This window comes from Cynocephalus volans, chromosome 8 (genome assembly GCF_027409185.1).
Source record: "Cynocephalus volans isolate mCynVol1 chromosome 8, mCynVol1.pri, whole genome shotgun sequence".
Lineage (NCBI taxonomy): Eukaryota > Metazoa > Chordata > Mammalia > Dermoptera > Cynocephalidae > Cynocephalus > Cynocephalus volans.
In genome coordinates, this window is record NC_084467.1 from 44,294,724 (window position 1) to 44,320,493 (window position 25,770).

General features: G+C 36.1%; 1 protein-coding gene across 1 annotated transcript in view; it reads left to right on the forward strand.

Annotated features, from left to right (window-relative positions):
- Nucleotides 1-25,770, forward strand: part of ZYG11A (zyg-11 family member A, cell cycle regulator) — a 61,524-nt gene that overhangs the window by 30,930 nt on the left and 4,824 nt on the right. The window contains 10 exon segments of the mRNA XM_063105753.1: nucleotides 7,596-7,736; nucleotides 10,201-10,377; nucleotides 11,675-11,739; nucleotides 12,721-12,820; nucleotides 12,906-12,959; nucleotides 17,281-17,442; nucleotides 17,519-17,563; nucleotides 20,957-21,151; nucleotides 24,234-24,295; nucleotides 24,693-24,790. Of these exon segments, the coding sequence (XP_062961823.1) occupies nucleotides 7,596-7,736; nucleotides 10,201-10,377; nucleotides 11,675-11,739; nucleotides 12,721-12,820; nucleotides 12,906-12,959; nucleotides 17,281-17,442; nucleotides 17,519-17,563; nucleotides 20,957-21,151; nucleotides 24,234-24,295; nucleotides 24,693-24,790 (1,099 nt within the window).

Sequence of the window (25,770 nt, forward strand, 5' to 3'; positions counted from 1 at the left end):
CTGCATGAATGGGTTAATCCATTCATGATGGCACAGTTCCGGTGATCTGATAAACTCTTAAAGGCCTCACCTTCCACCACCATATTGGAGGTTATGTTCCAACATGAGCTTGGGGGACATTCAAATCACAGCATACACATTTTTTTTTTTTCTGAGCCATTTGAGAGTAGGTTGTATATCATGCCCCTTTATGCCCTAATATCTGAATTTATCCACTGTTTAGATTCTTAATGGTGTGTAGGTAACACACCACTGTGCAGTTACTCATATTTCAGAAAATTTAACATTGATGCAATACTTTTTAAAATTTTTTAATTTTTTGGCAGCTGGCCAGTGAAGGGATCAGAACCCTGGATGTTGGTGGTGTAACACCATGCTCTAATCAACTGAGCTAACAGGCCAGCCATGATGCAGTGCTTTTAGATAATCTATTATATATTCCAATGTTTATTGTCCCCGTAATTCCTTTATAAAATATTTTCCTTTTAGTCCAGGATCATATATTGCATTCAGTTGTCCTATCTTTTTATAATTTAATCTGAAAGAGTTTCTTAGTCTTTATCTGTCCTTAATGATGTGGGTATTTTTGAATAATACAGGTCAGCTTTGTTTTGTTGGCTTTTTTTGAAGAATGTTTTTCATTTTGGGTTTATCTGATGTTTCCTGAAAATTAAATTCAGGTTCTTCATCCTTGGCTGGAATACCATATAAGGGGTGTTATGTCCTTCTCAGGGTATTACATCTAGAGGCACGCAATAACCCTCAATAGTTTTGATCACATGGTCAATTTATTGTCTGGTTTCTCCACTATATGGGTAATATTTTTCCCTTGCAATTAATAAGCAATATATGTTATATAAGATACTTGAAGACTATGCAAATATCTTGTTCCTCATCAAACTTTTTGATATACATTTAGCATCCATTGATGATTTTTTTTTGGAAGCTGGCTGGTATGGTATTGATGATTCTTACCTGAACCAATTTTTACTGCCATGATTGCAGAATAGCTTATTTTTTCTAACTCTAGCACTCTTTTCTGCCTTTTTCAGTTGGCATTCTACCATAGGAAGAGCCCTCCCTTCTGCACCTGTTTAACCTGTCCTCAGTATGGACTCATTGGTTCCTATTGTTTTCAGTGGTTTGTAATCATTAGTGTCCTTGATTATTTTGGTGGTCAAATTGTTACAGATTGGCCAGTGAGAGCTCCTTTAAACTGGCTCCTGTGTCATTTTTTACTACTACTACTTATTTTGTTAGCACTTCCTTACTTTGTGGCACAGTAAGATAGTCTAGGCTTTCTACCTTCCCTGCCCTCACCTTGGAAAGAGTTGTTTCTCCCAAGAGCCATTTTTCTTTTTGTGGGAAACGAAGATCAGAGTACTAGGTAGACACATTGCTATTGGAGAATCTTTGTTTCTAAGTCCCTTTCAGCAAATAGAGGTAGGAAACTATGATATCTCCAAATGTCCATCCTCACACCATTTTCTTTGTCTTTCCCCATTCTGAAGTTGTTTCTTTCTCTTAGAAGAACCTTGGCTCCCAACATGAGTGCATTCACCCAGTCCTCCAATACATATAAAATAGTTTCAGAATTGCATACTTATACTATTAAGAACAAAAACCTACTAAAATAAGTGGAAAATTTGTTTGCAGTTCCTTTTTTTTCCTTCTAGCTCAAGAGTATAGATAGTCAAAGTACTAAGCAGATATGCTGATGTTTTCTTATTTCCTCTGTCATGCAAAAGGTAGCATAGTGTATTACTAGGGTACTTCAAAAGTTCATGGAAAAGTAGAACTAAAAGAGTACAAATTTTTCCATGAACTTTTTGAAGTACCTCTACTCTTTCACACTTTGCTTTTTTTCCCCTTTAATTTAGTTTTTTTATTTTAACATTTACTCATACATATTTGTGGGGTACAGTATGTTGTTTGAATACATGCATATACTGCACAATAATTCACTTAGTGTAAATAGCATAGTTTTGTACCTATTTGTCTACCACTCTACTCCATCCCCTCCTGGCATCTGGTAACCATTATTCTACTCTACTTTTATGAGACCCTCTTAACTGCTTTTTAAAGATTCTACATATGAGTGAGATCAAGCAGTATGTTTTTTGTAGTCTTTTCCAAAATAGCATAGCCCACTGCCATTTTGTGTAGTAGTTCCCCTGTTTTCTAGAACTTTCATAGTTTTAGGTCTTAAATGTAGGTCTTTAATCCATTTTGTGTTGATTATTGTGTATGGTGAGAGACAGGAGCCTAGTTTCAGTCTTCTGCATGTGGATATCTGGTTTTCCCAACACCATTTCTTGAAGAGGCTGTCCTTTTCCCAGGTATATTTTTGGCACTGTTGTCAAAAATCAGTCAACTCTAAGTGCATAGGTTTATTTCTGGGCTCTCTGTTCTGTTCCATTGATCTGTTTGTCTGTTTTTGATTATTTTTATGCCAGTACCATGCTGTTTTGGTTACTATAGCTTTGTAGTATATCTGAAGTCAGGAAGTGTGATGCCTCCAGCTTTGTTCTTTTTGATCAAGATTGCTTTAGCTATAATGGGGTCTTTTGTGGTTCAATACATATTTTAAGATAGCCTTTTCTATTTCTGTGAAGAATGTTGCTGGTATTTTGATAGGGATTGCATTGAATGTGTAGATTGTTTTGGGTAACATGGACATTTTGATGATGTTAATTCTTCCAACCCATGACGAAAGTGGAGTATGTTTCCATTTATTTGTGTTCTCTTCAATTTCTTTCACCATTTTATACTTTTCATTGTAGAGGTCTTTCACCTCCTTGGTTAAATTTCCTCCTAGATACTTCATTTTTTGGTAGTTATTATGAATGGGATTACTTTCCTGATTTCTTCTTACTATTTTGTTATTGGCATATAGGAAGACTATTCATTTTTGTGTGTTGATTTTGTATCCTGCCCCTATACTGAATTCATTTATTAGTTCTAGTAGTTATTTGCTGGAGTCTTTAGGGTTTTCTGTCTGCGTGACCCTGTCATCTGCAAATAGGGATGGTTTGACTTCCTCCTTTCTGATTTGGATGCCCTTTATTGCTTTCTCTTGCCTTATCGTGCTGGCTAGAATTTCAGTACTATGTTAAATAAGAGTGAGGAAAGTGGGCTTCCTTGTCTTGTTCTAGATCTTGGAGGAAAAGCCTCCAGTTTCTGTCCATTCAAAAACTGTGGGTTTGTCATATGTGGTTTTTATCGTATTGAGGTACATTCCTTCTATACCTTATTTGTTGAGTGTTTTTATCATGAATGGGTGTTGGATTTTATCAAGTGCTTTTTCTGCATCTACTGAATAGATCATATGGGTTTTTTTTCCCTTTATTTTGTTGTGATGTATCACATTTATTGATTTGCCTATGTTGAACCATGCTTGCAACCCTGGGATGAATCCCTCTTGATCATGGTAAATGATCTTCTTAATGTGTTGGTGGATTAGGTTTGCTAGTATTTTGTTGAGGATCTTTGTATCTGTGCTCATTGGAGATACTAGTCGGTAGTTTTTTTGTTGTGTCTTTTTCTGGTTTTGGTATGAGAGTAATGCTGGCCTTATAAAATGAGTTTGGAAGTATTCCCTCTTCCTCAGTTTTCTGGGTGAATTTGAGAAGAATTGGTATAAGTTCTTTAAATGTTTGGCAGAATTCAGCCATGAAGCAATCTGGTCCTGGATTTTTCCTTGTTGGGAGTCTTTTTATTAGTGCTTCAATTTCATTACTCATTCTTGGTTTGTTTAGGTTTCCTAGTTCTTCATGGTTCAACCTTGGTAAGTTGTATGTGTCCAGGAATTTTTTTATTTCTTTGAGGTTTTCCAGTTTGTTAGCATATAGTTGATCATAGTAGTCTCTTATGGTCCTTTGTATTTCTGTGATGTCAGTTGTATTGTCTTCTTTTTCATTTCTGATTGAACCCTCTTTTTTTTTTCATTAGTCTAGCTAAAGATTTATCAATTTCATTTATCTTTTTGAAAAACCAACTCTTTGTTTCATCAATCTTTTGTATGGTTTTTTAATCTCTAATTCATTTATTTCTGCTCTGATCTTTGTTATTTCTCTCATTCTACTGATTTTGGATTTGGTTTGTTCTTGTTTTTCTAGTTCCTTGAGGTGTAACAATAGATTATTTTATGTTTTCTTTTTTGATGTAGGCATTTATTGCTCTAAACTTCCCTCTTAGAACTGTTTTTGCTGTATCCCATGGGTTCTGGTATGTTATGTTGTGTTTTCATTTTCATTTGTCTGTGGTCATTTAAAAATTTCCTTTTTGATTTCTTTGACCCATTCATTGTGTAGGAGCATGTTGTTTAATTTCCATGTATTTGTACAGTTTCCAATGTCCCTTTTCTTGTTGATTTCTGGTTTTATTCTGTTGTGGTCAGACAAGATGGTTGATATGATTTCAGTTTTTTGGAACTTGTTGAGACTTGTTTTGTGACCTAACATAGGGTCTGTTCTAGAAAATGTTCCACATGCTGCTGAGAAAAGTATGTATTCTGCAGCTGTTGGATGAAATGTTCTATAAATGTCTTTTTGGTCCAATGGTCATGTTAGTAGAGATTAATTCTGAGGTTTCCTGGTTAATTTTCTGTCTGAATGGATGATCTGTCCTTTGCTGAAAGTCAAATATTAAGGTCCCAAACTATTATTGTGTTGTAGTCTTATCTCTCTGCTAGGTCTAACAGTATTGTTTTATATATTTGGGTGCTCAGGTGTTGAGTGCATACATATTTAGGATTATTATATCCTTTTGTTGAATTGATCCCTTCGTCATTATATAATGACCTTCTTTATCTTTTTACTTTCCTTGGCTTGAAGTCTGTTTTATCTGAAATAAATATAGCTATTTCTGCTCTTTTTTGATTTCTGTTTGCATGAAATATCTTTTTCCATCCCTTCACTTTCTGTTGATATGTTCTTTATAGGTGAAGTGAATTTCTTTTTAGGCAGCATATTGTTGGTTCTTGTTTTATAATCCATCGGGCTACTATATCTTTTAAGTGGGGCATTTAATCCATTTACATGTTTTTTATTGATATATAGGGGCTTGTTACTGCCATTTTGTTACTCTTTTTCTGGTTGTTTTGTGGATCCTTTTTTCCTGTCTTAATGTATTCTTTTGTGGTTAAGTGGTTTTCTCTAGCAGTATATTTTGATTTCTTGCTATTTATTTTTGGTATGTCTCTTAGAAGTTTTTGTGTTATCGTTACCATGAGGCCTACAAAAAACATTTTACAGTTATAACAGATAAAACTAACAACAATTTAACTTTGATATCTAAGAAAAAAACCAATGCTGACTCTGTTTTTTTTTTTTTTTTTTGTCTTTTTCGTGAGCGGCACTCAGCCAGTGAGTGCACCGGCCATTCCTATATAGGATCCGAACCCGCGGCGGGAGCGTCGCCGCGCCCCCAGCGCCGCACTCTACCGAGTGCGCCAGGGGCTTGGCCCCTGACTCTGTGTTTTGAAGTCATTTCTCCCCCACTTTTTGACATTTTGTTGTTTCAGGTTACATCTTTTAATATTGCCTATCGCTTATATGGTTGTTGTATTTGTTATTGTCTTTATAGGTTTGTCCTTTAGTCTTTATACTAAGGTTAGAAGTGGTTTATTCACCACCCTTACAACATTGGAGTATTCTGAGGTTGTCTGTGTACTTACTTTACTAGTAAGTTATATACCTTCAGATGTTTTCTCACTACTCTTCAGTGTTATCTTCTTTCAGATTGAAGAACTCCCTTTAGCCTTTTTTTGTTGGTTTGTTTTTGGACTGACTAGTACAGGGATTTGAATCCCCTTTAGTATTTTTTGTAAGGCAGGTCTGGTATTAATTCCCTTAGCTTTTGTTTGTCTGGAAATACTTTATTTCTCCTTCATATTTGAAAGTTAGTTTTGCTGGATACAGAATTTTTGGTTGAGTTTTTTCCTTCAGCACTTTGAATATATCATCCTATTCTCTTCTGAGTTGTAGGGTTTCTACTGAGAAATCTGCTGAGGGATGTATTAGGGCTCTGTTGAATAATAAGTGTTTCTTTTTTCTTGCTGATTTCAGTGTTCTTCTTTGTCTTTGATTTTTAATAATTTAATTGTGATGTGCCTTGGGATGTTCTTCTTTGGATTGAATTTGATTGGTGACCTCTGAGCTTCCTGTACCTGGATGCTGTCAACTTTCTCCATACTTGGTAATTTTCCAGTTATTATTTCCTTGAATATGCTTCCTAGGTCTCTTCATTTTTTGTTTCCTTAAGGTATGCAGATTATATGGAAGTTATTTTGCTTGAGGGAGTGCCATAATTTCTGCATTTCTGTTTCAATTTTTTTCTTCTTCTTCTTCTTCTTCTTTTTTTTTTTTTTTTGGCAGCTTGCCAGTATAGGGCTCAAACCCTGGACCTGGTGTTATCAGTCCCACATTCTAACCAACTGAGCTAACTGGCCAGTCCATGATTTTTCTTTTTTTTAATTCCCATTTTACAGATGATGTATTTTCTGATTTCTTATGATTGTTTTATATGGAATTAGTTTGAATCTTCTTACTTCATGTCAATTAATTGATAGAGTTCCTAATTCAAAAGCACTCCTGTCGATTTAATGAAGTTTAGTTTCTTCAATGGATGATGTTACTGGTCATGGTACAGTAGAGAAGGAGTTTTTCATTTTGCAGAGTCCTTAATTCCCACTACCCCCACAACGCCCTGCTCTTTCCTTCTTTTCCTTCACTACCCAGGAGTGCTAAAAACCAGATCATGTCTATTTTTATTTAATTCCTTGTTTTATGATTTGGAGAGAGGATTGGGTGGGGGTTGGGAGAGAAGGGGGATAAACTTTTTTCTTTTTCTTTTTTTAGGCTAGTCAAGCGAAGCAGTGGGAATGGGAAAGGAACAAAGAAGTCTATAACTGGTTGTGATCAATTAATTGTAAACACCACTGCATTCAGGCCATCCTATACATAGACTTTGTGAAATGTGTTATTTAGTGGTAGCAATGAAGAATTATACTAATACTAAATAAATTAAAAATGATACTATTTTAGAAAGTCAACTCCTTTTTCATTTTATGTGGCCTTTTTCCTGTCTTCTCTTATTATCTAATTCTATATGAGTACTTAGAAAACATGCATTCATGATTATTGGTTGTTTAAAAATTTACACATTATTGGGCCGAGCCTGTGGCGCACTCGGGAGAGTGCGGTGCTGGGAGCGCAGCGACGCTCCCGCCGCGGGTTCGGATCCTATATAGGAATGGCCGGTGCACTCACTGGCTGAGTGCCGGTCACAAAAAAGACAAAAAAAAAAAAAAAAAAAAATTTACACATTACCCATTGTTTAGTTGAGTTCTTAACTGTAATATAGTTGTAAGTGGATGGTATTTGATTCTGGCTCCACCACTTAATTGCTTTGTTACATTAAGCATCACACTTCACCTCTCTGGACCCATATGTAAATGCAGATTAGAATTATGATTAAATAAGAGCAACTTTATAAAGTACCTGGAATATGTAATTTAATTCAAATAATTGAGGCCCCAAAAAGCCTGTGCAAACGTGAACAGTGAAACCTGTTGGTAATATCTTTTTTTTTAGGTTACTGGAGGAGCCAATATGAGTCAGATTTCAGAAGCACTGAGCCAATACAGGAATAGATCATGTTTTATGAAGGAAGCCCTCTACAGGCTCTTCACACAGACATTTGCAGTGCAGGTAACCATGCCTGCTATTTTAAAGGTAACTGCACCTCAGAAAGGCAGTTCTTATTATTACTTCTTACTTGCTTTAATTCGAAGTTATTCACCAAACACACTGAATATAATAACTTATATGCCTTACTCTGTAGTGAGTCAAGTACCCTCACAGAGAAAGGAAAACAGTGTTAGGCCTAACCACCAAATAGTCTTGCTTTGAGCATCTGGATTTACGTGGAGTCAATCTACATCAAAAAATTTTTAGAGGCTGGCCAGTTAGCTAGGTTGGTTAGAGTGTGGTGCTGATAACACCAAGGTCTGGGGTTCTATCCCTGTACTGAACAGGAAAAAAAATTAATTTTTTTCTAGAGTTTGGTCTGAGGGAGGAGACAATATAACCATTGCACTAGTTTGCCTAAATAGAACTTATAAATCCATTAACATGAATTCTCTTTGCCCTAAAAGTTGTTTCTTATTCATTTATTTGTTTTTTACTCATTCATTTTATTTTTTTAACTCTTAAAAATCTATCATCTGATTTTTCTTTTCTTTCTTTCTTTTTTTTTTTTTTTTGTGGCTGGTTGGTACAGGGATCTGAACCTGTGACCTTCATGTTATAAAGCTTCATTCTAACCAACTGAACTAACTGGCTAGCCCTAACATCTGATTTTCTGAAAGAAAACAAGAACAGACAAAATAAAAAATAATTGCAAGTGTCCAAATCTACCATTTAATGTATTTTGTTATTCTTTTTTTAAAAAAAAAAACCATTTTTTTATCATTTGGTCTTTTTTTTTTTGGAAGCTGTCCGGTCTAGGGATCTGAACCCATGACCTTGGTGTTACAAGGCTGTGCTCTAACCAACTGAGCTAACTGGCCAGTCCATTTAAAGTATTTTGTGAATAAAGTAAAGTTATCAATATCAATATAGCTAAACTTTGCTTCTGGTTTAGCGAAGGATAAATTTATTTTAAATGTAATTGGAAGTATTAAGTGGTTTAGGAAAGGTAACTTCATTTATTTATTTTTCTTTTAGTTTATGTGTGTTTGCTTATTTATTTGAAAATTGCAATTACTTAAAACTAAATGAAACTTGCAAATGAAAGATATTAAGAAAAACCTCATCTTTATTATTTGTAATTCTTTGCAGCTCCTTAAAAATATAGCTATTTCTGCAGCATGGGAGATTAAATTTATTCACAATTTAAAAGCAATACTGTGTAAAAGGGGCCGACCCCGTGGCGCACTCGGGAGAGTGCAGCGCTCCCGCTGCGGGTTCGGATCCTATATAGGGATGGCCGGTGCGCTCCGTGGGGCCAGTCACCAAAAAAAAAAAAAAAAATACTGTGTGAAGGAAAAACTCTGGACCTTTGTTTCCCATCTGTAACGAAGAGATTGAATTAGATGTTCTAAAAGTCCTTTTCATAACTAAGATTCTGTAATTTTTGTGAAAATCACATTTCTTTTGTTTTCTGGATTTTTAAATTGCTGATGATGGCAATCTAATGAAATTAGTTTAGCAATATACAGAAAAAGTCAAGTCATTTTCCGCGGCAGAAATACATCCCAGGTCTGTCCATAGGCTTCATAAGTTGATGCAGCTGTCAAAGTGAAGGGTTCTGGTCTCTTAAAATCACGGTTCATGCGAGTATCAGTAGACTCATCTCTGAAGATGATTATCCCTGTATAATAGAGGAAACGAATCACAGTTTCCCTGAATGACAGAGCAGCTGGGGTCTAAGCTAAGAACAACACCCTCATTTTCATCATATTAAATTTGTGTTCTAGTTTTCCGCAATCTCGCTTCAAATTATCTTTCTAACATTATGTTTTGCCACTTTTTAAATTCTTTCTTCTCTTTGGGTGGATTCATCTCATCCTTTTGTCCACCTTGTGCTTTTCCTTATCATACTTTTCTTTCCTGGAAATACCCTCTGTATTCCACCCCCACCTCCGTATCTTCCTATCTAAATCATATCTGAGATTCTGCCTACCTATGCTTTCTGAATGAAGCCTTTTGATTCTCTATAAGAAATGATTGCTTCCTCCGTGATTGCTTCCTCTTATTGTGCTTTTTTCAGTTTTATATTTTGGCACCTCTCAGAGTGTTATTTGTTTACATGCTCTATTTCTCTCACAAGGCTTTATGCTAAGGAACAGCATAGGGTTATAAATCTGAATCATGTTTGTGTCCCCTGCAACACCTATCACAATACCTTGTATAGGGTGAGGCTCAATAAATGATTATGAAAATAATTTCACAGATGAGGAAATGGAGGTTCAGAGAAGAGAACTGATTTGCCCAAAGTCACACAGGAAGTTAATGACTGCATTTGGATTAGAAGGTATTGCTGCAATACTTTGATGTCCTAAAGAATAAATGCTGAGGAGAAGGAAAATCTGTTACTGTCCCAATGAATAAATATTTTTGCAAACCAAAACACATACAAGACAATATAAAGAATGTTAATATTGTCATATGCCACTAAAAACAAGTTCATCTTCAGCTTGTGGCTGTAGGAATGAGAAATCATCCATTGGATTTGCCTGTGCAGTTCACAGCTAGTGCTTGTGCCCTCAACTTAACACGCCAAGGCCTGGCTAGGGGGATGCCTGTTCGTCTATTGTCAGAGGTCACCTGTCTACTTTTCAAGGCTCTGAAAAATTTCCCCCATTACCAGCAGGTAATTTGAATTGAATACTTTATTGTGCTTTTTAACTTCAGGACAAATATATGAAAAATATGTATTATTTAGTTCTGGTTTTTCATCCTATCAGAGAGAGAGAGGGAGAGAACAGATAAGGAGTTTGTTTTTGTTATAAAACAAAACAAAAAAAGAAATGTGGATAAACAATGAGGTTAAATTTTTAAAACCTCTCATAAACTAGTTACCCAGAAACATCTACTATTAGCACTTCATTATATCTTTATAGGCTTAAAAATCTTGACCTTACATGAAAATTAAATTGAACTGAATCATAGATCTAAATATAAAATCAAATGAATACTACAATGAGATACAACTGCACACCTTCTAGATACTGCTACACACCCCTTAGATTGGCTGAAATTAAAACACTGACTATACCATGTGTTTGCAGGGTGTGGAGCAGCTGTGAAATTCTTATATAATATTGGTGGTAAGAATGTAAGATGATACAACTACCAGTTCATCAATTTGGTAGTTTCTTTAAAAGTTAAATATACTTTCTTTATTACCCAGTCATTTCACTCCAAGGTATTTACTAAAGAGAAATGAAAGCATAAATCCATATAAAGACTTACACATGAATGTTTCTAGTGCCTTTATTTATAATTGCACAAAACTGGAAACATCTCAAATGTCTAACAACAGGTGAATAGATAAACAAATTGTGATATATTCATATAAGAAAATACTGTTTGGCACAAAAAGTAATGAAGTACTGATACATGCAATATTATATGCTGAGCAAAATAAGCCAGACACAGAAGAGCATATACTATATGATTCCATTTATGTGAAACCTTAAAAAAGAGTAATGTATAATGAGAGTGTAATTTTCTGGGGCTAGAGTTTGCAAGGTCGAGATTGGCTGGAAGGGGAGCTTGATGGAACTCTTTAGGGTGATGGAAGTATTTTATATCTTGATTGTGCCAGTGGTTACACAAGTGTATAAATTTGTCAAATCTAGTTGAAATGCATACTTACAATGGGAGAGAGTTTTAAAAATACAATCAGGAAGGTGGTCTTCCTCATTTAAAAAATCCATATTTCCACCTTCTCTTGAAAAGTTGGAAGATCCTACTCCACTTGGTTTTCATTTCTGCATGGCAATGATTAGTTTCAGGATTAAATGAAAAGCTTGGAGAGGTCCAGGTACACAGTGAGCTGTTAACAAGAAAAGCTCATTTATCTCACCTTCCAAATGATTAGAATCTCTATTTAGAATGGAGTATATTACATTTGTTCAAAATTATTTTTCTTTATTTTCTAAAAGTTACAGAAGAATTGTCTTCTCTCCTTAACCAATTCCAGGATTCTTGTGGATGTTCCATTTGACAGGCAAGTATAAAACTTGATCATCTGATTGGGGTATTGACCAATGTTACACTGAGCATTTTTGGCTTTTGGGTATTAGTTTAGCAAGGGCCTGATTAAGGTTAGGTAGGATAAGGTATTGGGGAAAAGGCTCTGTTGAGCCTCTTCCACAGAAAGGTGATTAGAAGTACCCTACTTGGAAATATTATCTCCCAGAGTGATTCCAGTATAGGGCAGTGGGTGAGAATGTAGGCTCCAGACAGTCAACACACACTTGGACTCAAGTGCTAGCTCTTCCATTATCTTTGTGTATGTTTCCTCATTTGTAAATTGAATGTAATTCTCTTGTGAGAATTAGATATGATTAATGTTTGTGAAGTCCTTATAACAGTGCCTCACTTAAGTGTAGTCTGTTCTAAAGAATATTAGTTATTTTTATTTAATTATTTTCTTACTTAATTAGTAATAATTTTGATTACCATCATCCTAGACATTCCAGAGGGATTCCTTTGAGACCTTTGTAATTTTCCAGATTCATGAGTTTAAAAACATTTGTAATAGTTGCTGTGAAGTGCAGAAAGCTGACATGAGCAAAGCCTTTGATTTGTAGGTACAAGGTTGTAGGCCATTCTCTAGCTGAGTGATTTGTGCTACAGCATTTTAGCATTGTCTGCAATTCAGGTTACAAATTACTAGCTCTCTGGGAACTCTCTTTCTATTTCAGACCCATTGTAGTGGAAACTGAATGCTAAAAAAATAAGTTTTTTCTTGGATCTGCGCTTGTTTCTTTGAATCCTTTGCATTTTGCTCACATTCTTATTTGCATACTCCCCTGTTCCCTTCCTGGTCTGCTCTCTTTGCCAGATGCACTTGGTTCTCATAGCTGAGGCTTTAGAAGTTTAAGACTTTTTGTTATAGGATTTGCTAGGCAAGGCAAGTGATTTTTCCCCGCCTTCTACAGTTTTACAAACTTTATGTAATTGTGAAAAAAATACTGCTTTTCAGGTTTGATGCTGCCAAGTTTGTTATGAGATGGCTCTGTAAGCCTGAGAACCCTAAGATGCAAACAATGGCAGTAAGCATCACTTCTATTCTAGCCCTGCAGGTATGTGATTGCTTAAAGGCAAGATTTCTCTCTCCTTACTCTTGATAAAGGGATGTTTCACTTTTGGCTTTCTGTTTGCTTATAGCTTTCACCTGAGCAAAATGCTCAACTTAAAGAAGAGCTCTTCATGGCAGTCAAGGTAAGTTGATGTCACTTTTATAACCTTTTTTAAAAATCAAAGTAATTTATGAACATAGTTTTAAGTAATCAAATCATTCTAAAAGTTCTGTTAAAATGAAAAATCTGTAAGATCTGCTTTTCAAAAAAAACTTTCTACTCTTATAGCTATTTCTTTTAGTATTTATCTCCACATTTCTAAATAAAATTCTTATGCTGTGCAGTAGATCCCCTTTTTCTGAGAGGGATATATTCCAAGACCCCTAGTGGATGCCTGAAACCACATATACTGTTTTTTCCTGTACATACATACTTATGATAAAGATTAATTTATAAATTAGGTACAGTGAGAGATTAATAACTAAAGATAAATAGAACAATTATAACAATATACTGTAATGAAAGTTGTATGAGGGTGGTCTCTCTCTGTCTCTGTTCTGTCTCTCTCTCTCTCTCTCTCTCAGAGTATTATCATATTTTCAGACAGTGGTTGACTGTGGGTAACAGAAACCCTGTAAGCAAAGCCATAGATAAGGGGGGGACTACTATAATTTCTTGACTTAGCAGTTTTTAGGTGTCATCAGTTGATTTTGCTGCTAAGGTAAATAAGCATTTAGCTCTCCTACATATATTTCTACAAATTACTTCCTTCCCCAGTCTGCAACAAATTTATATATACATCACGATTTTTAATAAATTGGTAATTAGTATTTACATTATGGTCATGCTAACATTGCTCACCAAAAAATTTACATCATTTTATTTTGCACTTCCGTTATTTTAGATGAGGTTTGAGCCCTTTTTTTTGGAAGATCATTTATATTTCCTGTGAACTGTCTATTCATGCCCTTTATATATTTTCTTTTGGATTGCCAGCTTTCTTTTTAATTTATAGGATTTTAAAAAATATTAGATGCGTGTATTTTCTCCCAGTTTTCTGCTTGTCTGTTTTTGCTTTATTTATTTATTTATTGGCAGCTGGCTGGTCAGGGGATCCGAACCTCTGAGACCTTGGTATTGTAAGGCTGCACTCTAAACAACTGAGCTAACCAGCAAGCCCTGTTTTACTTTGTTTATGGCATGTTTTACCATGTAACAATTTTTTTTATATGGTTGAATTTATACTTATCTTTTATGCCTGTGAGATTGATGTTGCACTTGGAAAGCATTTCCCTTCTCCACAGAGTATTTTCTATAATTCCCCATGTTTTTTAAATCTATGGTTCATTTGTTTGTTTTAAACATGTAAATATTTTATTTGGAACTTTTTTGAGATGTCGATATCTATTTTTAACTTTTCTTCTTGATTTATTTCCATTTGCCTCTGCACCCTTTGTGGAATAATTATCTTTTTCACTGTTATGCAGTGCCACCTTTCTCATATGTTAAATTCACCTGTCCATTTCTGGACTTAGGTTCTATTAATTTGCATGTCTATCTACTTACTAACTTTGTAACTTTAATATTTGTCCTCAAGTTTCTTTCAGTTATCCTTATCTGTTTGTTTTTTTCTATGTGAATATCAGAGTTGGCTTGTCTAGTTTTAAGAAAAAATTGTTTTTTGGGATTACGTTAAATTTATAGATTGACTTAGAAAATTTGGCATCCTGTGATATGGATTTTCCCTATCTGAGAACAGGGTATGTCATTCCATTTATTCAAGTCTTTCATGTTCCCCAGAAGTATGTGGAAGCTTTCTTCATGTTGATATTGTATATTTCTTATGTTTATTCCAAGACTTTGTACCTTTTGCATTGCTGTCATAAGTGGAATCTTATGAATATTTTAATATCCAGCCAGTGGGTTTGTTTTGTTCCGTTAATTTGTATGCCTGTTTATAATAGGGATAAAATCAAGGATAAAAATAGAGATAAAAAGTGGGGTAAAAGTCGAGTGATTTTTGGACATATTAATTTCTGAGAAGCTTAAGATGTTAAGAAGGTCAGGGCTAGAGAAATAATTTGAGTCAGTTCTGATATTGGATGGGATCACTTTAGAAAGAATGTGGAATATATCAAGAAAAGAAAAGGGCTGAAATTTTAGTAAGAATATACATAGATATGTTGGAAAAGTAGGAGGAGCCAGAAAAGGAAACCGAGGAGGAGGATCCAAAACGTGTTAAAAAGAAAACGAGGAGGGAGGTATGTTAGAATCTCAGAGGAATATTTCAAGAAAAATTAGGCGGTCATGTCAAATGCTGCTAAGTGGTTGAGTGAGATGAGGACAGAGTTGACCCATTGGATTTGGCAAGATGGAAGTCATTAATCATCTTGCTTATGTTATTTGAGTTGGGTGGTGGACCAAAACCTGATTGGAGTAGGATGATGAGCAAATTAGAGGTGATAAATGGAGACAACTTTTTGATATAATAGAAAAAAAAAAGAGAGATAAAGATACTATGTAGGGTCGGTAGTTTTTTTTTAAGATGAGTTACATTAAGACATATTTTATGCCCATGAGAATAATTCTGAAAAGAGGGAAAAATTGATGGCATAGGCAAGACAGAAGGAAATAATTTTGATGCCAAATCTTTATGTGTGTGTAGGAATTGGATTTAGAGCAGAAGGAAAGATGTTGGCTTTAGACTGGAGCAGAGGGGAAGGCAGAGTACGTTAATGCAAGTGCAAGTAGGTTGGTAGATTTTGTTAGGAAGAGTAGTTATAGTTCTCAATGAAAAATGAGATGACGTGATGAAATGAGGGGACAATATGGTGATTACAGTTGCGGAGAGAGAATTAAATAGTAGTCTTTGGAGAAAGTTGATTGGGAAATATAGTGGTATTTCCAGACAGTTGAATGCTCTCTTGAAATTCGTGGGCAAGTATTGAAAGTGACACCAGTTGAGCAGTCTTTTTCAATGTTCATGTGTTTTGGGGGAAACATGAAGTAGACTGATGGTTATATTTAATTAACTAAGGTATGAATTCTGCCAAATGATGTGTTGGAGGAACATTGAAGTTGCTAGGAATGGTAACAAGACTAGATGTAGATATAGTGAGCAAGTAGGGAATGTAACACAGGGAAGTGTAGCACTGGAGTTCTTGGAGAGACAGTGTAGGTAGTGAGCTTGGGATTTAGATTAAGACAGAGGTTTAGCCACTTACTGGTCATATGACCTTGGATAAATCTCTGTGTCTCAGATTCTTCATCTGAAAAACTGGCATCAACTGACAAATAGGTATGTTTCATAGTAGTAATAGCTCATAGTTACTTTGAGTATCATTGAGATAAAGTATGAAAAGCGTCTGACCACGGGCCTGGCCACTGGTCAGCTCGTTCCCCTGTTCCCTCCCTTGCCTTGTTCTCATTCACCCTGTTGACTGCATATGTGAGGGCTGCCAGTCTCCTCTGCCACTCTTCTCTCTCCTCTTGGCTCTCGCTGATTTATTTTTTGATGAACTCTCCTGACACATTCTCTCCTGACTGGGCAAAATACTTGAGTCTTATTCCTCCTTAAAACAGACATATTCTGATTTTTTAGACTGGTTATATTTTATGTATCTTTTCATTAGCTGGTTAAGTGGAAATGGTTGCCTTTTTTTCCTCTCACATAGCAAGTCTAATATGCCTGAAAAAAACCATAAATAGTAGCTTAATGTGTATTCAGAAAAATTCTGGTCTAAGATGGTACATTGGAATCTGTTCAAGATGTGAGGTCCTATGTTTGTAACACTGGCCTAGTGCTCTAGTCACATTGACCTGATCAGTGGCCTAGGAACAGTGAACTTTTTCTTGCCCCGAAACTTTGCTTGTGGTCCCCCTCCCCCAATTCCTTTATATCCCTCGTCCTTACTTAGCTGACTTATCTTCTTTTTTTTCTGATCTCAGTTTTTACTACCTTTCTATGGAGGTTCTCTCTCCTACTCTTTCTAAAGTAAATTCTTAGTCTTTTATGTGTTTCCTTCAGAGAGAGCATTTACCAAAACTTAAAATTCTTTTATTTAGTTGAGAAAAACTGGGTTGTTGGTGTTTTTTGTTAGTTTTTTTTGTCTACCTCTCCTATCTGAATGAGTACCTAACTTACAGAAGTTGACTAAACATTCTCAATAAATAAATAATGGAATAGCTGGTATGTACTTGATGATGAACTTTATTACCAAGCACCAAGAACTGGACTAAGTACTCATTAAACTTTAATTTTTTGTATTTGTATTTTTTAAAAATTTAATCCCCATAAAAACCATGAGAGGAAGGTACAATTTATTTTATAGAATGAAAAGAACTTGTGTTTAGAACCCAAGTTTGATTGTTTTAATTCTAACGCTCTTCTTAACCTTGCTTTCTTTATACTCGAATTGAGTCAGTCGTTAGGGCATCTAACTCCCTGTCTCTTTGGTTTTTAGGAACTTCTAGCAATAGTAAAACAAAAGACTACTGAGAATTTAGATGATGTCACCCTCTTGTTTACTTTGAAAGCACTTTGGAATCTCACAGATGAGTCTCCAGCTGCTTGCAAGCATTTTATTGAAAATCAAGGATTGGCAGTCTTCATCCAAGTCTTGGAGGTGGGAAGACAGGATTGTGTTTTTATGTAGTGTTCTTTTTCTTCATGATAAAGTAACCTCTATCTTCTTTTGACAGACTTTTTCAGACTCAGCAATACAAAGCAAAGTACTTGGTCTTTTGGTAAGGAGTGTTTTTAATTAATTTTAATTACTTTTAAGTAGAAAACTAACACATAGTATGTACTATATGCTAGGCACTATTATAAGCAATTTATTTATATGAACTAATTTAATCTTCATTATCCCTGTAAAGTAATACCATTGTATATATTAGTTATCTATTGCTGTGAACAAACTGTACCTTAGTGGCTTAAAATAATATAATTTTATTTACTTATGAGTTTGTTAGTCAACAGTTTGAGCTGCTATTGGTCTCATGTGGGGCTGCTTATGTACCTGCAGTCATCTGGTGGCTCAGTTGGGGCTGGATGGTCTAAGATGACCTGACTCTCATGCCTGACCGGTGGTGCTCGTTGTTGGCTGGGTCTTGTATCTCCACGGGCTTTTTTCCATGGCAGTCTCAGAACAATAGAGATCACGTTCCACTGTACAAGTGCTTTTTAAACCTCTGCTTCTGTCACATTTGCTAATGTCTCATTGGCCAAAGCAGTTTCCATGGTTAAGCCCAGATTATAGGCAGTGGTGGACATCCCTTGATAGGAGGAGCAGCAAAGGGATGCATACACAGGGATAGAAAAGATTGTGTTACATCTGTACTCTACCACATTTCATACATATAGAATCTGAGTCACAGGAGTGCCATTTATCCTAAGTCACCTAGGTAGTGAGAGGCAGAATCAGAATCCAAACTCGGGCTGTCTAGCTCTTTTTTCATTTTTATTTATTTATTTTCTTTCTCTTTTTTGCTAGGGCAGTCAATTTTTTAGAAATTTCTTTGTTTATACTTCTGTACTGCCTCTCAATCAGTAGGTTCATAATTGAGAAAATTCTTTGTTTCCTAAAGATAAAAGTGAAGATTCACAAAAAATAAAGAAGACATATCGTAAGCACCTGCAGTTTGCCATGCTGTGTGCAATGGGAGACACAGATACATGAAATAAATGAAATTGATGGTGCTTATAACATAGGGAAGGTGGTGTTAGACATGTATGCAAATAGCTCTCTAATTTAATATTGACTGTAAGTGCTAGGAAAGAGACACAAAGTCTAGTGGTTGTAGCCTTTGGTTCTAGTTCATGAACTCCTTGAAAACTGTGCCTTATCCTCTTGTATACTTAGCACATATAGGACTCAGAATAGAGTAGATGTGGAAAGCTTCATAGAAAGGAATAAATGATTAATATTGCAAATTTGGAAGGTACAGAAAAGTAGAAAGAAGGGACAAGGGAGATAGGGGACAAAGGTCATCTTTGGAAAAGGAGGATGAGAAAATGTGATCATTTGAGGGACACTGTAAAACAGAATAGTTGGAATTTTGGGAGAAGGTGGGAAGGAGAAAAGCAATGGGAAATAATGCCAGAAAGTTGGATTGAAGCCTCTTATATCCTATACAGTGCAAAGTATCCTACCTGCCCACCTAAAAGATCATCCACTTTTTATCTTTTTGAGAGCCTCTCAGAATGACGAAGGTCTGCAAGAGAAACCTTGGGATTCAGGCATCCCTCTCAGTTATGCCAAGAATACTGTCATCTTACCCTTCCTTGTTTAGGGGCTATCGTCTGATAGACTTAACAGTGAAATCAGGCCACTGAGGGAAATCAGGGGGCAGGGGTGAGAGGATCTAAATTTCTGCTTCAATCTTTAGTGTCCTGTGCTCTTTTCAACATACGAGTATCTAGGGTTTGCTTTCCTGAAAGCTGCTTTGGAAGCAGCAGAAGTTAATACTAACTGCTGTGTTTACTTTGACTATCTGTTTCATCTTTGTTTTTTATTTGTGCAGACATGCCCTAAGGTGACCCCCAATGATTCCAGCCTTCTGGCACTCGTGTCTTTGTATAATCCTCTCTTCTCCAGTGTGGGCAATACCTGGTACTTCTAGCTAATAGAATATGGCAAAGATGATAGGATATCACTCCTGTGATTATGTTACAGTATAGTATTCCCCCCTTATCTGTTATTGGGGGATACATTCCAAGACCCCCAAATGGATGAATGAAACTGTGGATAGTACACAACCCTATGCGTACTATGTTTTTTTCCTGTATGTACGTACTTTATCATAAGTTTAAGTTATAAATTAGGCACAGTAAAACATTCATAATAACTAATAATAAAGTAGAACAATTATAACAATATGCCAACATCACTATTCTTGCTCTGTGGAGTCAATAGTAAATAAAATGAGTGTTACTTGAACACAAGCACTGTGATACTATGACCGTCAATCTGGTAACTGAAATGGCTACCATGTGACTAATGGGCTGGTTGTGTATACAGCATGGATACCCTGGGCAGAGGGATGTCTCACATCCCGGGCAGGATGGAGCAGGATGGTGCAATATTTCATCACATTACTCAGAACAGCACACAATTTGAAACTTATTATTTGTTTCTGGAATTTTTCATTTAATATTTTGGACTCTGGGTAACTGAAACTAGAAAGTGAAACTGCAGGTAAGGGTGGACTGCTCTGTGTGTGCGTGTGTCCATCTTGCTTGCAGGGATGCTGTAGGTCTCTTCCTCACTGGCTCTGAAGGAGTAAACTATTATGAGGTAAGTTGTTGGAGAAGGTAGAAGCCCACATTTCAAGAAGCTTTGGGCAGCTTCTAGGAGCTCAGGATGGCCTCCAGCAAGAAACTCAATCACTCAGTCCTGCAACCATAGGAAATTAATTCTGCCGATAGTCTGAGTGAGCTTTGAAGCAGATTCTCCCCTAGTGGAGCCTCCAGATGACGATGCAGAGCAGCCAGCAGTTTGACTGCAGCCTTGAGAGGTCTCAGAGTAGAGGATCTAGCTAAGTCATGCCAGATTTCTGACCCACAGAAACCGTGAGATAATAAATGCGTATTGTTTTAAGCCACTAAGTTTGTGGTAATTTGTTACACACCATAGAAAACTAATGCAATATATAAAATAAAGAAAATACTACCTGCCTTTCATTGTTATTGTTAAAACTTCAAGATAACAATTAGTAACAATTAGTAGGCTCCCAGTAATGTTAAGTACAAGTATTTGAGTCAGGCCTGGATTTGTATTCTAGTTAAACCAGTTATTAGCAGTGTGAGCCTGACAAATTAGTCGTGGCAAGTGTTAAGTTTTTCTGTAGGATTATTTTAAAGATTAAATGAGATAAGGCAGATTTAAAAGGACAATTTTTATTTATCTAGTACTGTGCCTGGCACTTAGTAAGTGCTTACTCATTGATGTGTTATTTATGATCACCCTCATCATCAGGAGGTGGCACTGTGGGTATTAGGCTAAGTCGAAAGGGAGTGGGATGGGAGTAAGTGTTCTGAATGTATCTGAGCTGAGCAGTAGGAAAGGGAGAAGATCCAGTTCCTGATTCTCTCCTCTCTTCCTGTGCTTGATACTCACTGCTCCATCTGACCTGTAGAACAACATAGCTGAAGTCAAAGAGCTCTCGTCCAAGCTGGTGACCGAAGATGTGATGGAGCATATCAGCAGTTTACTCCATAGTGAGGAAATGGAAATCAGCTATTTTGCTGCAGGTATCATAGCCCACCTGACATCTGACAAACAGTCCTGGAAGTCCCGTGACCTTCAGAGGAGAGCTCTTCTCCAAGATCTGGTACAGGAACCATTCTTTTTATAAAATCCAAAGTAATCTCTTCTTGCAGAAAACTTATTTCTCTAGATTATAAGAGTTTTAGAAATATATGATTGTGTAGAAAATGGGAAAAATACAGAAAAATACAGAAATAAGAAAAAAATGGTAGTCATCCTATACCCTGCTACCCAGTGCTAACCACTCTTAACATTTTGTTGCATCCTTTCCCATATTTTTCTTATATAGAAGTTACACATACAGACAGTTGTATATGGCTTATTCCAATCCTCTTTTTCACTTTCAGCTCTTTTTAAAACTATTTCCTTTGGTATTTACCTCCATCTCTCTAAAAAACGTACTATATTGCTATTCTCTCTCTCTTTTTGGTGGCTGGCCAGTAAGGGGATCCAAACCCATGACCTTGAGGTTATAAGGCTGCACTCTAACCAACTGAAATAACTGGCCTGCTTATTCTTGACTTTGTGCTTTTAGACATTATCTGTCATTTTATTTTCTCTCTTTGGGAAATGAAGATTCTTCTTGCACTGTCCCTATGCACACCTTTCCTATACTCCAAGTATAAATCTTTCAGTACATTCAAACGTATTCTGTCCACTTCACCTTCTCAGCGTCTCCTGTGTTTCTTCCATCTGGTCTGCTTGTTTTGTGTATCTACTATACTGCTGTCATCCTAGGATATTCTTTTGCTCTTATCCTGGGGATTCTCTTTGCCCCTCTCATGTTGGATTCCCTTTTTTCTGGATTGCATGCTTTCCTATTTCTTAGTTTACATCCTCATTTTCTTGGATCATATCCTCGAGTAGCTTCCTAAGAAGTGATGCGTGGAAGTGAGACCTTACCTGTTTGAAAAGACCTTTATTTTACCCCTCACGTTTAGTTGATCAAATAGCTGGGTAGAAATTTTAGCTTTGAAATATTTTTCCTTCAGAATTTTAAAATCTTTGTTGTCTTTCACTTCTTTTTTTTTTTTTTTTTTTTTTAAAGATGACCGGTAAGGGGATCTCAACCCTTGGCTTGGTGTTGTCAGCACCACGCTCAGCCAGTGAGCAAACCGGCCATCCCTATATAGGATCCGAACCCGTGGCCTTGGTGTTATCAGCACCGCACTCTACCGAGTGAGCCACGGGCCGGCCTTGTCTTTCATTTCTTAGGATCACTATTGGGTGTGTACGTTTTTTTATTAAAGCTTTAAGATCTTGTCCTTTCTATTCAGAAATCACAGCGATGTGCCTTGATTTGGGTTTATTTTCATATGTTGTGTTGGGTACTTAATCACTCTAGAAGTTTGTTTTGTTCAGTTCTGGGAAATTTCTTGTTTGTTTTTATTTTAACCCTCTCTTTTTTTTCTTCTGTCTCTTTCTTTGTGGGATGTTGGCCTTCTTATACTTTTTTTTATCTCACTTATCTCCTTGTTTGTCTTTCTTGATCTTTTTCAAGTTCAACTTGTAGATTTTGCATTTCTTTTTTTTTTTTTTTTTTTTGTCGTTTTTTCGTGACCGGCACTCAGCCAGTGAGTGCACCGGTCAGTCCTATATAGGATCCGAACCCGCGGCGGGAGCGTCACCGCGCTCCCAGCGCAGCACTTAGATTTTGCATTTCTGCTGTTATATTTCCAAGAACTTCTTTTTTGTTCTCTAAGTGCTTTTTTAAAAATACTATATCCTATTCTTGTTTATGGTTGCTATATCTATTTTGTCTTATCTCTTTAAAGATAATTAATGATCCTTTTGAATTTTATTAAGTTTTCTTTTTTCTCCAAGGTCTCTGTTTCCTGCAAGTTGCTTTTTTTCCTTTTTGTTTTGTTCCTTTTATATTAAAGATGTTCTTAAAGTGTATGGTGATCCTATAGTATCCACTAATATCGAAGAGCGGGGCTGTTTGGAAACTGTGTGCAGATGAGTGGAACTTGTCAACTGTGGGCTTCATTATGGAGTGATCTGGATTAGGTGTTCCTCAATGTTGGTTCTTTAGATCTTTTGTCCTAAACTGGTTGGAACTTAACAGGGGAAGATTTTTCTGTTCTCCTGCATGAAAACTATGAGCTTGGTTGCCAACAGTCTTAAAAGCTCACTAAAGGAAGAGAGTTAGGGGCAGGGGAGTCTTAACATTCAGTATTTAAATTTTCATTTGAGGGCCGACCCCGTGGCTCACTCGGGAGAGTGAAGCGCTGGGAGGGCAGCGGCGTTCCCTCCACGGGTTCGGATCCTATATAGGGATGGCCGGTGCACTCACAAGCTGAGCGCGGTGTGCGTGAAGCCAAGCCAAGGGTTGCGATCCCCTTACTGGTTACAAAAAAAAAAAAAAAAAAAAATTTCATTTGATTTTTAGCATAGTGCTCCTACCCTTAATTGTTCACTGGGTAGCCCAGGTAAGAAATTTTTGACAGGGGTGTGGTAATGGGCATGCTGCCAGTAGGGATCTGGCCTTCACATCTTGAGCATGAGGGTGACAGTCAGCTTTATATCTCAGGAATATTCATAACCAACTAAAAAAAATTTTTTTGTTAGAGGTGGAAGAGGAGATCTGGGAGTCTCAATCCTTTGATCTTTTCAACCAATTCTGTTTTCAATCCCACCTCTAATTTCACTTCAGAAAGTACCTGGTGTGCCAAGTTTTTAAGTTTCTTTTGGGGTTCTGTTCAAATTGGTTTGTTTTTTAACCTTCCCCAGTGCTAGAGCTATTAAATCAGTTACCATTTCTCCGTCTGCTTTCTTTTCTGTGTGTTTGCCTTCTTTTATTTTAAGCCATTTTTACTATTCAGTTAATGATATTAGAGAAAGGAGTAGACGTTAATGTATGCCCAATCTACTACTTTTAAATAGAAGACCGTTTTTATTGTATTTTTTTCCATGTGACTTTGTTCATATATTCTGCATATATTGTAATGGTTATCTGATTGACATTTTGGCAAGGAAGATTATCTAAATTTGTTTAATCATTCCCATATTTTGAAAATGTGTGTTGTTTCAAATATATGTAATTATAAATGACATGAAATAGTCTTATGACTTTTAAAATGATGAAATACAATATTAGAATCCTGGTTTCTCTCTCTCTCTCCCTCTCTCTCTCTTTTGTATAGCTTGCAACCATCCAGAATTGGCCAAGTTCAAGTTGTAAGATGACAGCATTGGTGACCTACAGGTAATTTCATGATGATGGAGTGCTTTTTTTAAAAACTTTTCCTCAGTGTACTCAATAATACAGTGATAAGGTATTTAAGTCAATTAACCTTGTGTTCAAATCATATTTCTCTGTGATACTGTGATTATCATCTCGAGAAAATCCGTGAGACTCAGTTTTCTTCATCTGTAAAATGAGGCTGACAGTATCCAAGATTGAGGATGAAATGAGATATTGAATGTGTAGAGTGTCTAACACAGAACGCAATTTCTTAAATGATAACTCCCATTGTATGCTCAATGTAATACATCTGTCTTAGTGAGGAATTGGCCCTGTGGAGAAAATGTTGAAAATTATTATTATATCCCTGAACATTAATTAGCCTGAGTTCTGAATTAACATCTTTGTACTTTCTTAGATCCTTCAAGGCATTTTTCCCGCTCCTTGGTAACTTCTCTCAACCAGAGGTTCAGCTGTGGGCACTATGGGCTATGTATCATGTCTGCAGTAAAAACCGTATGTATTCAGTGTGTGTTCAGAACAGTAGTTTACTAGCTATTTTATTGTACAACGAATAGTTTAATATGAATTTTGAAAAATTGTTTACCTGTGTCCTCCAAATTTAGCTCTATTAAAAAAGAAACTGAATGGGCCGAGCCCGTGGCGCACTTGGTAGAGTGCTGCGCTGGGAGCGCGGCGACGCTCCCGCCGCGGGTTCGGATCCTATATGGGACTGACCGGTGAACTCACTGGCTGAGTGCCGGTCACGAAAAAAAAAAAAAAAAAAAAAAAAAAGAAACTGAAAAAAGTTTTTATTAGTTGAGAAATTGCTACCGAATTAGTGATATATTTGGGGGTGGGTATCAATATAGAAAGTGAAAGTTTGCTCCCACACCTGTTTCACACAGGCAAGTATTATTAATAATTTAATAATTAACACGCTTTTCTATGTACATGCTATATTTAGTATATGTTGTATATGAATATGACAGTGGACTCATTCTGTGCATGCTATCCTACAGCTAGCTCTTTTCCCTGAACAGTTTATCACTAATGCTCTTCATATAGTAATACATAGATCTGCTTCTTTGTAATGGTCTGTGTGTGCGAGGCTGGGGAACCAGTTCCCAGCCAGATTAAAAGGTTTTGAATGTCTTACTGTTTAAAATCCCCTTTGAGAATTTTTTATGTATATCCTTTGCACAAGATTATTGTAAAATTTTTGCTTTTATTATAAAAGAAATATAGGCTATGATTTTATACTAGATAACCCAAGAGACAACTTTAGAGTTAAAGGTTTAGCATATTGACTAGATATAATGTATCTAAAAACCAATAATTTTCTAATACTAGCAAAAATCAGAAAATGTAGGAAAATTAAAGGAAAAGATACTCTTCATATTGTCAACAAAAGTATAAAATAGCTTTAACAAATAATGAGACCTATGAGTGTACTTCAAAAAGTTCACAGAATGATTCTCTTTTTCCATGAACTT